At 38.6% G+C, this 14,909-nt stretch overlaps 1 protein-coding gene across 12 annotated transcripts in view; it reads right to left on the bottom strand.

Moving 5' to 3' along the window:
• The window catches only part of LOC114799965 (protein unc-13 homolog B-like), a 52,771-nt gene that overhangs the window by 12,714 nt on the left and 25,148 nt on the right, over positions 1–14,909 (bottom strand). For 4 of the 12 annotated variants that reach the window (XR_003751302.1, XM_028996977.1, XM_028996982.1 and 1 more), the window contains exons 4-23: positions 14,470–14,513; positions 14,295–14,370; positions 14,093–14,098; positions 13,218–13,292; positions 12,192–12,411; positions 11,721–11,948; positions 11,307–11,448; positions 10,906–11,075; positions 9,350–9,465; positions 9,111–9,274; positions 8,688–8,838; positions 6,835–6,903; positions 6,399–6,488; positions 6,166–6,306; positions 5,141–5,349; positions 4,234–4,319; positions 4,014–4,049; positions 3,421–3,462; positions 2,360–2,486; positions 2,067–2,163 (exon numbers count right to left, since the gene is read on the bottom strand). Coding sequence is in view for 9 of the 12 variants with exons in the window: in XM_028996977.1 (XP_028852810.1) it covers positions 2,067–2,163; positions 2,360–2,486; positions 3,421–3,462; positions 4,014–4,049; positions 4,234–4,319; positions 5,141–5,349; positions 6,166–6,306; positions 6,399–6,488; positions 6,835–6,903; positions 8,688–8,838; positions 9,111–9,274; positions 9,350–9,465; positions 10,906–11,075; positions 11,307–11,448; positions 11,721–11,948; positions 12,192–12,411; positions 13,218–13,292; positions 14,093–14,098; positions 14,295–14,370; positions 14,470–14,513 (2,289 nt within the window). In the remaining 3 variants the exon portion in view is untranslated. Of the gene's footprint in view, positions 1–2,066; positions 2,164–2,359; positions 2,487–3,420; positions 3,463–4,013; positions 4,050–4,233; positions 4,320–5,140; positions 5,350–6,165; positions 6,307–6,398; positions 6,489–6,834; positions 6,904–8,687; positions 8,839–9,110; positions 9,275–9,349; positions 9,466–10,905; positions 11,076–11,306; positions 11,449–11,720; positions 11,949–12,191; positions 12,412–13,217; positions 13,293–14,092; positions 14,099–14,294; positions 14,371–14,469; positions 14,787–14,909 lie in introns of those variants that run through there. The other 8 variants (XR_003751303.1, XR_003751304.1, XM_028996981.1 and 5 more) reach the window with 6 other exon arrangements.

Genomic DNA, 14,909 nt, shown 5'->3' with positions numbered 1-14,909 from the left:
GTAAAGAACAGGAGGATCCGTTTATATCAGTTTAATGTACAAACGTCCTGTAGTGGTACTGAGGCTGTCGTCTGTGGTTTTGATATTTCCCTGTCTGTCTGTCTACACTGCATTTTCAGGATGGTCCCATGGGTGCATTCATTAACAGACTCCTCCCACAGCCTATAGTGGATGATGATGAGGACTAATGTGAGCAGATTTCCACAAATGAGGTTGTGATTTTGCTTCAATACCAGCAACAACTAGTTTGAAACAATGCACTCAATTTTAATTAAATGCTAAATACTTAATGGTGGAATGTGTATGATTCTAAATAAATAACAATTAAAGCAATGCAACACAGTCTATTTTCACCATAATAAATAAACAATGGGCTGCTCTTTCAAAATGCTATTACAAGGACATCAGCAATGAATGATTAAAGTGTAAAGTACTGTAAATACAAATACTGTAAGTATAATTTAATTGATGTAAAAATGTTTCAACAAAATAACCACCTTGCCTTAGTTTTAACTTATGAATGTTATTCCTCAGGACGCCTTCCCTTGCGGTTTGTGCAGTGCACTACACTCACTGCCAGTTTCAAAATAGTGCTATAAAAATTTAAAGATTGGGCCTGTAGTAGTGTTGCTTATGTCAATATCTTAAAATTAAAACATCTTAGTCAACAAGCCTTTTTTGACAAGATGAGATGCAAGGTAAATGCTTGTCATGTAATGATAACTATAACAAAATATATCATGTAATATTGTTGACCAATAAAGATTAGACTAAATATGTTTTACAAAGTAAAAACTATACTAAAATGTCTCAAGATGTTAATCATATTATTATATTTATGTAGTGTTTGTTTCCTGTGGCTGCATCCGATCGCACAAAAACATTTATTTGAAACTTAACTGTACTAAAAGGAGTTTGGACGTGACAAATACTAATAAAAACTAAAATGACAGTTTGAGACTAGAGACTAAACTAAAACTAAAATGAAGACAGGCTGCCAAAAAACAACTATAGCATGTAGTCAAATGCATCCCGACCCCTGTATCCCCAGGCGGTTTGCATTTTATTTTAGCTGGAGAGCCCTTCCTGTCCCAATACAAAATGCATTTCACTTGTATTGTCCAGGACATGCGGGAATATGGCTGATTTTTGGGGGTGGTAGTAGCCTAGTGGGTAACACGCTCGCCTATAAACCAGGAGACCCAGGATCAAATCCCACTTACTACCATTGTGTCCCTGAGCAAGACACCCTAAGTTGCTTCAGACTGTCCCTGTAACTACTGATTGTAAGTCACTCTGGATAAGGGCATCTGATAAATGCTGTCAATGTAAATGATTTGTCCCTTCTGGGGCAGCTCCAGTCCCATCTTCCAATCACTGCCTCATTGGCCAATAGCAGAATACTGTAAGCATGGCAAAACTCATGCGAATGTTGCTATGAGTTCTAGACTGTTTCAGGGGTGTCAAACAGCCCACATCCTGTGAGATCACTTTATATACAGTGGGTGAAGAAAGTATTCAGACCACCTTAAATGTTTCACTCTTTGTTATCTTAAAGCCATTTGATGAAACCATTTAAGTTCTTTTTTATCATTAAGTTCTTTTTTTAAATACCTAGGATGTGATACCTAATAATAATTGTTAATAAATCAGCAAAAATGTCAACAATTCTGTTATTTTCTTTCAATATGGGTGCTGTGTGTACATTAATGAGAAAAAAACTTGACTTAAATGATTTTAGCAAATGGCTGAAATATAAAAGAGTGAACAAATTAAGGGGGTCTGAATACTTTCCATACCCGCTGTAGATCTATTGTAATGGCCCGGCAAAATGAAGGGTTGATAACATAGAAACATCAGATCCCATAATGCAATGCTTCAGTTGCCTTGCCGAACATCTTCACACTGCAGCTGAACCTGTACAAGAGCAGTTTACATTAGGGATGTGCTCTGACCAATGAGCTAAAAGGAAAGCTAAAAGCTCATATCAGCATCTCATATCTATTGACAGTTTCACTACTCTACACAGATAAACAATTCCTGAAAAAGAGGTGTTAGGCACATACCCCCTCTCTCTTATCTCTCTCTAGTGCACCATGCATGAACTCCATAGACACGTCTTCATTCTCAGCCAGCCACTGCAGAACAAACTGCAGAAACCACCTACACACAAAGAAGAAAGAAAAGAAAGAAAGAAGGAAAGACAGAAAGACAGAAAGACTGAAATCCACACAAAGAACAGAGGCCTGGAAGGGATGTGATTGAAAGCAAACAGGAGGAGGGCTGTATGAGGGAGATGTGAGCAGAACGAGACAGTGAGCTCTGATTGAAAAGTGCTAAACTGTAGCCTGTCACTCACGCTGGGTACTCTGGGATGGAGTCTTTGAATGGCGGCAGGTCCTTAACATACTCGTTGTAGAGCCACTTGACTTTGAAGTGCAGATTCATGTATTCTGCGCTCTTGCAGAGTCTGTGCTTCTCGTGCTCTGTGGGATGAAATCGGACATTTAAAGGTGCGCCTTGTTTTCTGTGTGGTACAAGAACTGTGGTACGGTGGTAAAGTTGGATTTCACCATTCACAAAACATGTTTCAAATGGGAAGTAGGGCTGGGATAAAGCATCACCTGGGAATGGGATTAAAGTATCACTGGGAATGAGATTATGGAAAGTAGGGTTGGGTTAAAGTATCAACTGGCTACATTTGTGTGAATGAATCATCATCATGTTGTGTTTTCATAATGAATCTGTTCCATCTGCATCATAGTTTAAAGGTCCCAGACATCTTTTATATCGTTGTTATTGGTCCCCTAATACCGTATCTGAAGTCTCTTTCTGAAATTCAGCCTTGCTGCCGAATTTCAGTTACTTTTAGCCAGTCCCTGTAGCTTTAAATACTAATGAGGAGGAGAGAGGCAAGACGAGGAGGAGAGCGACCTGAAGAAGTGAGCGAGCATTTGCGGAAATTACGTCATCAACACCATTCACCAACGACAATGTTTGGTGCAGACAGGAAGTTGTGTCGTTGTTTTTCCAGAAAAAAATAAATCCTCTTGTGATGATATAACAGATTAAATTCCAGAGTCAACCGTCTAAATTGTTGCTCTCTGAATGGCGAAGCACAATCACAAAAGCATTCTTTTTCCATATTGTCATTTCTATCCACTGCAAAAACATATACAAGCAAGGGGAACTCGTATTAATGTGAAATAAAGTGAATTTTTGGTGTCAGGGGACCTTTAAATGCACTAAACTGCACACTTTGCTCATATTAACTATGTGGGATAAAACTTTGATTTAGAGTAATGTTACACAATGTAGACTCCAATGTAGACTCCATCAGTCAGTAAATATTAATATCAACCACCAGAGAACTACTGAAAAACGACACACACTCTCACACCCACACACACAGTCGCTTACCAGCATAAAATTCAACTTTTCGAATGTGAAATGTGCATGGTGCTGAGACAATGAAACAACAATGAAAGCAGAACAGAAAGACAAAGAAAAAAAGTGCATGAAAAATAAAAATGCATGAGTGGGTACAGTAATTATGAAATATTGCATATCATTAGTTACGCTTGAATTTTTAAAACGAATTAAAAGCAAGCAACATATGAACACACAAAACAATAGATTATTAGGTAAAGATAATAAAATATTGATTAGTAACAATGCATAATAAGCCATGCTTGATAAACACATTTACCATTTTATTTTAATGTACGGTAAGAAATCAAATTAATTCAACAGATCTTGTGTTCTAGATATCTAGTCGTAATAAAAACTAAGCAGAGACACACCAACACTGCTGAGAACTACAGCTGCTTGAAGCAGCACAGCAGATATGAGCTGCAGATATTTTTTATCTACGTTAACTAACGACTATTGTGTAAAAACTAGGTGTTAGTGTGCTTTCACCCACACCACAATTACAAAGAAAAAGGTGTTTTAAATGGATGCTACATTATTTACAGATTGGCTGGAGGCTCAATCTCCATTTTTATTCTTACCATATTTCAAGTGGTAATGGTCAATCTTATCAAGAACTGTGCAGGAAAAAAAGTGTCCAGGGGTAAAATTAAACTTGCATCATGCATGTACACACACACACACACACACACACACACACACACACACAGAGCATAATCCTTTTATCTTCAAGGTGTACATATAAACACAACCAAATAACCTTTTGCAGCAAAAACTGGGCGAACTGGTGCGGAGGCTTACCTTCTAAAGCGTACTTCATATCCTGTGCAAAGAGTGTCCACATGACCTCAGCACTGACCTTGTCCACATTCAGTTCTTGTGGAAATCTGAATCAAATGTCACAGGTACAGAATTGGGTTTATTTTAGTATTTTTGATGTTCACCTCAATTCACTGCAATTCCACTGCAATGTGAACAAATCAACTCACAATGATGCACTGTTCAGAGGAAAATGACAAAAACCTGTTTCACTTACATTTAGATTTTCACATTATCAGCATAAAATAATGGGTTGTGCATACCGATATTAATTAAGTAATGTTTAACAGTGGTACTGATGGAAAAATTCGTGACCATTTCACAATAGCCAGTTATATCAGAACAGAGTCGTGTATGGCAATGATTTCCATTAACAAGGAACAGATATTTATGGAAGCAACATGAGTTGACCAAACAGCAGTATCAGCAAAAATGACAAAAATAATACAAAACTGCAAAACTGTTACTGACTGTAAAACACAAAGTGGGGCAGCGGTTGGCCTAGCAGAGACTGAAATGGACTCGTAATCAGAATGTTGCTGGTTTAAATCCCAAACCGCCAAGGTGTCACTGAGCAAAGCACACACTGCTCCTGTCCCCACACACTGCTCCCCGGGCGCCTGTCATGGCTGCCCACTGCTCACTAAAGGTGATGGTTAAAAGCTGTTGTGTGCACCGTGTGCTGTGTTTCCACTTTGCACAATGTTGATGATATTGTGATTCTGAGGAGAACTAAAAATTGGAACATTCTCAATATAATCCTATGAAAAAGTGCAGACATTGCTTAGTGAACAGTTTAATCTGCCACAGAACTTTCTGCACCCGTGAAGGGCAAACTCAGTATGTGTGTCACAGTGTGTGTTTGTGGATCAAAATGTACTTTACTGACTGGTTAATAACAGGAGTGTAGGAACTCTTGTCCTCCTCAATGATGGACACGATGAGAGTGATGAGCCTGGGCCAGAAATCAAGGTTCTGGATGCTGGGCCCTGACTCCTCTGCAGGAACGTTCTCTGTCTCTTTTTCATTCCCCTTCTCTTTCTCTCCCTCTTCATCAGGGTCCTCCTTCCCCTCCTTCGTCTCTTCTTTGGGCTTCTCCTAGGAATGGATACAGGTTAATACTACTAATTTACTAATTAAATTACTAATGAAACCATGACATTAAAGATATTTTAATTTAAAATATAATTTAAATAGAAACATATGTTAAGAACACAAAAAAAAAACACAAAAAGATTTTTCTGTTTATGTAATGTGAAGAGATATCCAGCAAAACCGTGAGCACTGTCCTGTCCTGTCCTCTAATACGATCGATTCATCGCCTTTATCTTAAAATCTATGCTATGATTAAAATCTATGCTATGATTCCAAGGAACACCTCTCTGGTATAAGATGTTTATTCAGAATCTGTAGCTCTCTAATGATGGGGGAAAGTTTGAGAGGTGGCCAGATGCTACAAATTTCGCCTTAAATGAAAAAGAAATGGCAAATAAATATTTGAATTAAATGTATAATTTATACCAGAGGTCATGACTCAGTGAATGGCCTAGACCGCTGCTGTATAAATTTGGTGAAAATATTCTCTGACTGAATATTCAGTGCATCATTGCTAACAAATCTCCATATGTTGCAAGAACAACCAAAAACCAGCACAGGAATGATTTGATACATGTGACACTAACGGAGTGCTTTTTCAGCTACGAGCCGCAGATATTGCCAAATGAATAAAATGCGTAGGAGCATCATGCTGGCTTCCCTGGCATCTCCCTTATATATGGTGTCCCAATCACACCAGGAGTCCCTTATGTGATGACAGAGTCTTACGCAAGGGGTTTCTTTTCCACCCCAAATGGAGCGGCCAATCACACTATAAATACCGAATTTTCACAGGAGAATGTAAGAGGAGAGACGCACGGGCTCGGCAGCAGGCTGGAACTGCCGGTTGTAAAGCTGCTGGCAGTTGTTGAAAATGTACTCGTAGGTGGAATTCAGGCAGGCCTTGACACAGTCCCGGACCACATGGGCGGCACGCGGTGGGTTCTGGAGCTCTTGAACCTGTGTGCAGATCGTCTTGCTCGTTTCACTTGAGACTTGATAGCTTTATATTGTTAGGTTGTTCCCAGCCCTAATAAGTCGCTGCCCTCTACCTTCATCCTGAAGAAAGTAATGCTGGTCAGCAGGTCTACCGTGGACTTCAGGTCCTGCAGACGGGGTTTACTGCTGGCTGGGAAATTATTCTGTTTGGTACAGATGGGGGTTGGGCAGTAAGAACAGAAATGAAGCAAAGAATAATGACCATATTTTAAATATGTGCAGATATCGGCTGCTTTTGTATATGATTGTGATCCATGTGTAACATGGTAGTAGGAGTGGTGTTGAAATATGTCTAGACATCCAAGTCTCTAACTTAACAGACACAACATGAACTGTGGAACCAGCCGAGTAGGTGTCTCCAAAGTGAAAGCACCCAACGCTGTTCACGATAAAACAAAACTGATGAAGAAGGGACAAAAAAACAAAATAAAAGTGGATTGAAATTCATGTGTGATCATGTGCTGTGCATCCAAATGGGCACAGGCCTACCCGATACGTGGACAGATCAATCCGCAAGGAGTTGTGTAGCTGGTCCAGGAGCTTCACAAAGCGATCCCTCTGTTTGTGCACATGAAGCGAGAAAAACATGCAGTTATTAAATGTGAGGAGGAGGAAAAAACAGAAAACTTGAAGGCACAGTTATTGTGCATGTCAGACAAAGGGGGAAACAGAATAAATAAATAAAGGCGCAAAGAGAGTGCAATTTACCCAAAGAATGAAAAGAGTCAAGAGAGTAGAAAATGAGAAATGCACATAGTGGTAACATAAGAAATCATTCAAAGAATGATTCTATTCAATTGAAAAAATAGATTTTTTTTCTGAATGCATTGGTGCAGGTTCAAAAACTGTCATTCGAAAAAAAATTTTCTATGCAGAAAGAAATGAAGAAAAATTGTGTGAAATATACACATCTAGGTCTAATATTTAAATATGTATGCAGTTATCTGTGGATGCACCTTTTAGATATTATGAAAAAAAACTATGAAACAATTTATAACTTTTTTCAAAATGTTAAATAAACATTGTCTTAGCTGTCATTGTAACTTGCCAGAACATCCTGTTAAATACAATAATAGCTGGGTAATTGTGCAGTTAATACCATTAGGACGATTCTGTATGTGATGCATGGGACATTTTGATAACACAAATGTCCCTTTATAACTAGAGGTAAGAACTATGAACAAGTGTGACATATATGTAGTACTTATTACTGCCTTATTACTGGGTAGTTTAATGTAAAATTATGACAAAAAAAGCCATGCCATGTTATGCACAGGACACAGAAAAGTAGTCTCACTTATAAGCAATAAAATCCTATAAGAATGAACGTGATGCACAGGAAAACAATGTCACTGGTCTAAAAGCTACATAAGTGCTTTAATGTTTAATGTATGATTCAATACTATTTAATAGAACATGTATAAACTAAACTTTGAATGTCTGGGTTGAGATAATAATTTGTTTCATTGATATTACAAAAATTTGTGAGAGGTAACCATGTCCCAAAAAAACCTTCAGTTTTTTAAATATGGTGAAATTAAAAAGTGATCATCCACATCAGTAGTAAAATATTAGATTACAGAAATAAAAGATCACAGAAATCTTTATAGCATTTTGGTTTTTGATTTCGCCCACACAGTCTAACACACTGGCCTATGAACCAGAAGACCCAGGTTCAAACCCCACTTACTACCATTGTGTCCCTGAGTGTCCCTGACACTTAACCCTGACGTCTCCAAGGGGACTGTCTCTGTACCTACTGATTGTAAGTCATTCTGGATAATGCTGCTAAATAGTCCAACCAATAGTCTTTCCATCCCTCTTCCAAACTCGAAACAAACAAAATGAATGGCTATCCTAGGCCCAGACCACATTTTGATGTTATGAGAGCCAAAGGGCATATTAGAGCTGTAATGGTGCAGACTCCCATTACAGCCAGGCCTCCTGGATCAATCCCATTTATGAAACAACCGGAAAGCTGTGGAAATCAATGATACGCTGATAGCATTGAAATACGGTTGGTCGGGTGCACAAAACAAACCAGTGAAACCACATCTCCGTCCTGCCATCTATCAGCAGTAATTCTGAAAATAAATCAAAATGTAATTAACCGAATAACTACAGCCAAAAAAAAAACTGAGAAGCGATCTGAGAATGTAGCCCTGTTAATTTTTTTAAACCTGAAATATCACAACACATTTGTTGGAACAAAAGTTTTTTTTCTTGATTTTTTGCTCTTGCCCAATGGCCACAATAAAGTGCAGAGTCAGCACCTCAGATGGGTGAGATCGTTGTGGATGTTGTTGGAAAGCAACATGTGACAAAAGTAACAATCCATGTACCCCGAAATTGGAAGCTGCAAAGCGGTCACATGCGGAGACGTTGGTTATGGAGGTGGGGTGGGCGTAGAAGGCATTTATATTTGCCAGGAGAGTGCTCATAACTGCAGGTATGCCAGGCAGCATGTACTTGGATGACAGGCAAGCAAAGTGCCTGCAGAAACAAAACAAATAATTCTAATGATTTACTGTGCATTCTTAATTAAAATCATAAACCACTTGGAATAAGCAGTTGGCGATTCAATGATGACGGCAGCAAAAACAAGTACAGAAATATGGAATAAAATAAATAGCTTCACACAAAATATTAACAGTTAATGGTTGTCTAGCCAAAGCAACAAAGAATATCTTCATATATTTTTGACACTTGTGAAACACACACTCACAAATGTACACTCTGAAGGAGTTTAGAACCTATAGACTCACGTCATGGCTTGATAGATTGACTCAATCCCATAGCGTATGGCAAACTCATCTACAATGCCCTGCTCAACCTCATCAAAGTACACCTTCCAAGCATCATCTCCCCGGGCTGCTGGAATCTTCACCACACCCTGGCCTTCAATGTCTGTAAAGTAATGGAATATGTTCTGCAAGAATAACAGAGAGAGAAAGGGATCAGAGCACCATTTGAGACACAGTATAGGCTGTATTTGTGCACTTACCTCATGCAGACATGTGTACTGGACATGGTACGGCGCCACCTTCTCCTCGCCTTTGATCTCCACACTGATCTGCAGGCGGATGGCTCCAGACACAGCTGACTTATCGGTTCTTTTCTCTGTAAAAGAGACAAACATCAGTACATCTGTCTGAGAGAAAGCCAGCAAAAATAACATAAAACAGGCAACTTATGAATGAAGACATTTATAAAAGACAGATAAATTGCACATTTAGCAATTAATAAATTGTTCCCCTGTTTGAGCGCCTCGGCAGCCGTGTCTCCATTAGAAAAGGTGCATGATCTGAATCTGACTCCTTCACCATTCATCTATACCTTCATGCAGGGATTAGGTCTGTAACGGTGTGTTTGTTGATATGGGGGTCACAGTTCGATATTGGAGGTCACGTGTCAACCAAAGTTTCATAACCAAACATTAAAAAGCAGCCTTTAGCAGCAGGCTAAACCACAGTAGTATTTATGAGATCTCTATGGATATTATAGTAGTGTACTTCAGCAGAAATTGTGGTGTAATGAGGCAACAGATGTTTTTTTCATATTGAAAAATGATTGGTTGTGAAATGCCCCAAGGCGCTGATTACCAAATTGATTTAATATGCAAAGAACACAAACATCGTCCACAATCAAGTTACATTTCTTCATGAAGCAAGTTTCAAAAGTGTGCATTCTGTAGTTCTTGTGATGCACAGGCTGGATGTATGAGTTATGTACTAATTATGTACTTAGGTGTAATACGTCTGGATAATTTATACTCCATCCTATAGTGGGCAGTATTATCACTAGAAAGTCCTTCTATTGTAACAACGCACCCGTGTGGTATGAAACAAGCAACGTCACATTTTCTCCCCTTGTCTACAGGCTCCTAATAAACAAACGGTCTTTCAAAAAAAGACCATGAGGGGAATTATGACCCTTATTCCCTAAAAACAGTCAACCGTAGCCATGTGTGCTTGGTGAAGACTGGGATTTGTACAGAGATCTGCTGACTTCCGGGGCTTCTGGTTCAGTAATATATGGTGCAGTAATATATGGTGCAGAGTCTTCACCACAATGAATTTCCAAGATATTCATGGCCCCCTTCAAATTTGTATCCGGAGAGCACAGCTGTGGCACGTTCTGAACGGTTCCCTGTTCTGTCTTTGCCTTGCCTCGTGATTGTCTGATTTGCCTTGATTGCTTTCATCTGTGAAAATTTTAATAAATGTGTCCCTGCTGTGTCCCGTCCATATTTCATGTGTTCATGTGCTTATTATTTATTTTGTTCATTTGCGTCCATCTTATCCCTGCCACATTTTCCTGACAGTCTGGTTAAAGGTTGCCAGAAATGATCATTTTTAAAGGTTCTTTGCCCCTCAAAAACATAAGAGAAAAGCATAGAAAAAACATAAGAGAAAAGCATGATTTTGCTATATTTACTGGATTATAATGATTAAAAATGTTGTTTTAAGTGGGCAAATAACTGCAAATCTTTAGTCTGAGTGAGGAGTACTTGACTAAATGGGAATGCAAGTGCACACAAACAAGCACAGCAGCACTTACCCAGGTTGTACCAAACGTCCATCTCGCCGCTCAGAGTGCGAACCTCAATGATGCTCTGACCCAGGAAGTCATCTGACTCCCTTTTCAATCGCTGTTTCACCCGAGACTTGATGTCGTCATCCTCGTCCCACACGCGCACCTTTATCCTGTCTGAAGAGTTGTGGCACTCACTGCAGAGAACAAAACCAATAAAATCGATTAATTTTCTTCTTTATACTTAAAAAAAATGATGGCAGACTGATTATTATTTCCTGTATCAGCAAAAATCCAATTTGACAGCAAAAATAACCAGTATATAATAATATCTTATTTTATCTGTTTTTCTTACATACCATTAGCTGAAGATAGCAGTAGATAAAATAGGCCCGTTCCAGCACATAAATATTTTGTATCACACTCACAAGTTGAACTTCTCTTCCCACACAGGGTTCAGGTTGCCGTAGATGGTTTTGGTTCTCTTCTTCGTCTTCCCCACTTGCACGGTGACGTAGGGGTCACTGGATCCAGTCCTGTCCTTTGCCTGCAGTCCCTGAGCACTCAGCACTGCACACACATCAGCAGGGCATGACAAGTCACTCCAATGATCGGTACATATAACTGAATGCTAGCAAACCTTATATAGGAATGACTCGGAGAGAAAAAGAAAAAGAGAGACTGTGGAGGCAATCATACAAACCATGCTTGTTATCATACATTCAACACATATATTACTTAACGATACTATACATTTTTTGTTATTAAAATTTATTCTTGAACAATACTTATTATTTTACCATTAAATCTGCTTGACCTGTGAGCTTTTCCATGCAGAGTACCTGTGATGCTGATCTTGGCCGACCACTTTGAGGTTCCATCCAGCACAGTCTGCTTAATGGTTTTCATCTGCTGCGCATGCAGGAGCTTGCTGACACTGAAAATGGTCTGTATGGCCTCAAAGATCTCAGGTTTGTTGCGCTCACGGATTTTCATGCGGTCCTTCATGGCACTGATGATGTGCTGGGTGCGATCTTCTGCCCCTGTTTTTGAACTCTTTTCTGCTGCACCTGAGTAGAGCAAGATGCACATACGCACAAACACTGTTTTAGAAACCATAGACTAAGGTCTTCTGTTTCTCAATATAGAATATAATAGTTGGATATAAACACTATTTTATTTTAAACGTTAATTTACAATAAACAATTAAAAGATACTAGACTGGTGTATATGCACTTTTACATACATCTGCTATACATCAGATTACCAAATAAGGGTTAATAGTGAGAACATAATCTTGCATCTGCACTCACGCTGCAGGCAGTCCGCATTGAGAAGCTCCTGGCACTTTTCGTGGCACTTCACCCCACACTCGGTGCAGCGCATCCCCTGTCTGGCGATTCCCCACAACAGACCCTCACACTCGTAGCAGTAGGTGGGTGTGGTGGCTGTCCACACCTCGAAATTGTGCGGCGTGGTGCAGGAGATGGGATAGATCAGAGCTTGCAGGGTCTTCTTATACACATGACTTTTCTGCACATACAGCGAGAAGAAGGAAAAAGAATGAACAGAAAAGGAATGAACAATCTCATGATCAGGTCATAGGATGAGCTGCTAAGTCAAAGGTGCTGCACCAAAAACTAAGATGTCTAAATTGTGCTTATATGAAAAAAGTTTTTTTTTTTATTTAGTATAATGCTTCTGACTGCAGGTTTGTTTGGATTATTCACATTATGGCAATGCTAAAATATTAGATGTGATTACTTTACATTAATGTTTTGAGCCAGTGTTTTCTTTCTTTCAGTGTAGTAGGTAGAGTGGAATTGAATGGTATTTTTTAGACTACAGTGAGAAAGTTAACAAGGTGTTTTAAAGGCAGACAATGCATATGCAATAAAGCACACTACCTGAAGCCTATGCTAAAGATAGTTTTTTTTTCATGTTTTTTTTCATGAATTTGGTTGTTTAGATTACTGAGACTTGCAGCATGTTTCTTTGGTTACAGTTTTATTGCTACTAGTTTAGGGCATGAATTCAGAGCAACGGTTAAACTTGCCCTGATTTCTATGCACTTTTACACACCAACCAGTCAATCAAAAAAGTGTTTTTTATATAAGAATATAAAAAAATTAAGAGAGTGCATGAGTGTAGAATATGACATGATATAGAGAGTGTAAGACCAAGGATAATGGCGGGTCTGAGTCTACGTGCATTCATGCGATCAGGTTTAGAACTGATTGCATAAGACATATAGGGCATCCGATAACATTAACCAGGATCAGTTAGCAAAAGGGTTTTCTGGCATGTGAATAGTCCCTTTTCCACAACTGTCATCTCACCAGCTCCTCATCTTTCAAGTACGAACGTGAGGCAAGAGTATGAGAGATCCCAGCCTTCCTGGACTGTACCAAAGACTGAAGAGATGAGAAAAAAGAGAACAAGGGGGGAAAAAACATCAAATCATGTCAAATAAATGGCAACAGCTAAGACCAGCTATGCATGGCAAAACAGCGTCTTTTATCAGTAGTGCCTTGGAGAGATTTTATAACTGAAAAAATGTGAATGTATGTAGAGAATACATTAAATTGTTAAATATATGTGCTGTTCCCTTAGGAAGCATACATTTCTGGTATTCAGATGCTAAAATCACAATGCACCCCAAGTGTTCACGTATTTCTTTTGTTTTAAGACTGCTGCATTTTATTTAAAAGCATGTTATGTAAAGCAGGGCAAGGACCAAAACTTATTCAGGTGGAACAATAACATGAGGAAAAATTACACAAAGCCTTATTGTATGGTAATGTTTTCTGTGCTATGGAAAGATGCTCTGCCTGATTTTCTTAATATATGGTGGGCATTTGGCTGTTGTTTAAGAATGCACACCCACTTGCTAAGTCATTATGAGTCATGTCCATCCTTTAATTAAGCCGTAAAGTGCATTTACACAGCAACTGGTTACTGCCAGGGAAAGAATGCACTTTTGTCAGATGCTGAACTTGAAGATGTGTTATTTTAGAATTGTTTGTTCTTTTGCCTTAGGCTTGTTTGTCTGATATTCTATCAGACACACTATACACACTATGCCATAATCAATTGTAAATGTAAAGATGAAGAACAAAAAGATTTTAGCTATAACACTACAGAGGACACTGTAAAAAAAACAGCCAAAAATCCAATCAACACAGATTTGAAATAAAAGCCAAAAATAACTTACCATAGCCTGAATTTGAAATGGGAAGGCATTAGTGAAAGGTCAAAACACTGAGTTTAGTCATACATGCATATATTAAGCATTTGACTGACATACACACACAGCAAAATATAACACAATTTAATGTTTAGTGACTTGTTATCACTTAGTAATAACACTTAGGATCAGCATTTTCTCAAATATTTACTGACTAATAACTACTCACCAGGTCGCTGACCATGGTAATATGTTTTCTTTTGCGAAGATCTGGCATGCTGTCAATGCCAAAGATACCTTCACCACTGTTTTGATGCAACAATAAAGTCATGTATTAGGCTGCACATCAAAGCACAGACAGAGAAAGGCTGTTGTGTAGGTAGACAACAACAGGAGACATTTACCCAGACTTTGTCCATGCCTGTTTGTTTGGATCCCCATCATTGTCCTGTGGATGCAGCAAAAAAACAAGCGAATGAAAGAATCAATAAAGTGCTTTTTCAGTACAGGGTACATGTGACATATTTAGGTAAGACAACAAAGACTTGCTGCTGAGTTGGTTGAGTTTCAAAAGTGAAAAAACTGAAGATGAAGGTCTGCCCTCAGTTAAATCTATAAAACAGGCAATGCATGAAATTTGATGAAAAAAACGTTGCATCACATTTTTTCATCGGATTGACCAATAAAAAAACATGAATGCATTCCTGTATTCAGTGTAATGGTCACTTTACAGACAAATAATTGAATCAGAAATAAAACAAAACAGAAGCAGTAAAATGGCACGTGGGATTTTACCAAAATTAATAATATAGATAGAAAACTTTGAGTGGAAAAAAAGCAGCAG

This window comes from Denticeps clupeoides, chromosome 11 (genome assembly GCF_900700375.1).
Source record: "Denticeps clupeoides chromosome 11, fDenClu1.1, whole genome shotgun sequence".
NCBI lineage: Eukaryota > Metazoa > Chordata > Actinopteri > Clupeiformes > Denticipitidae > Denticeps > Denticeps clupeoides.
Note: the sequence above shows the minus strand (reverse complement) of the source record. Positions and strands in the feature narration are given on the sequence as shown.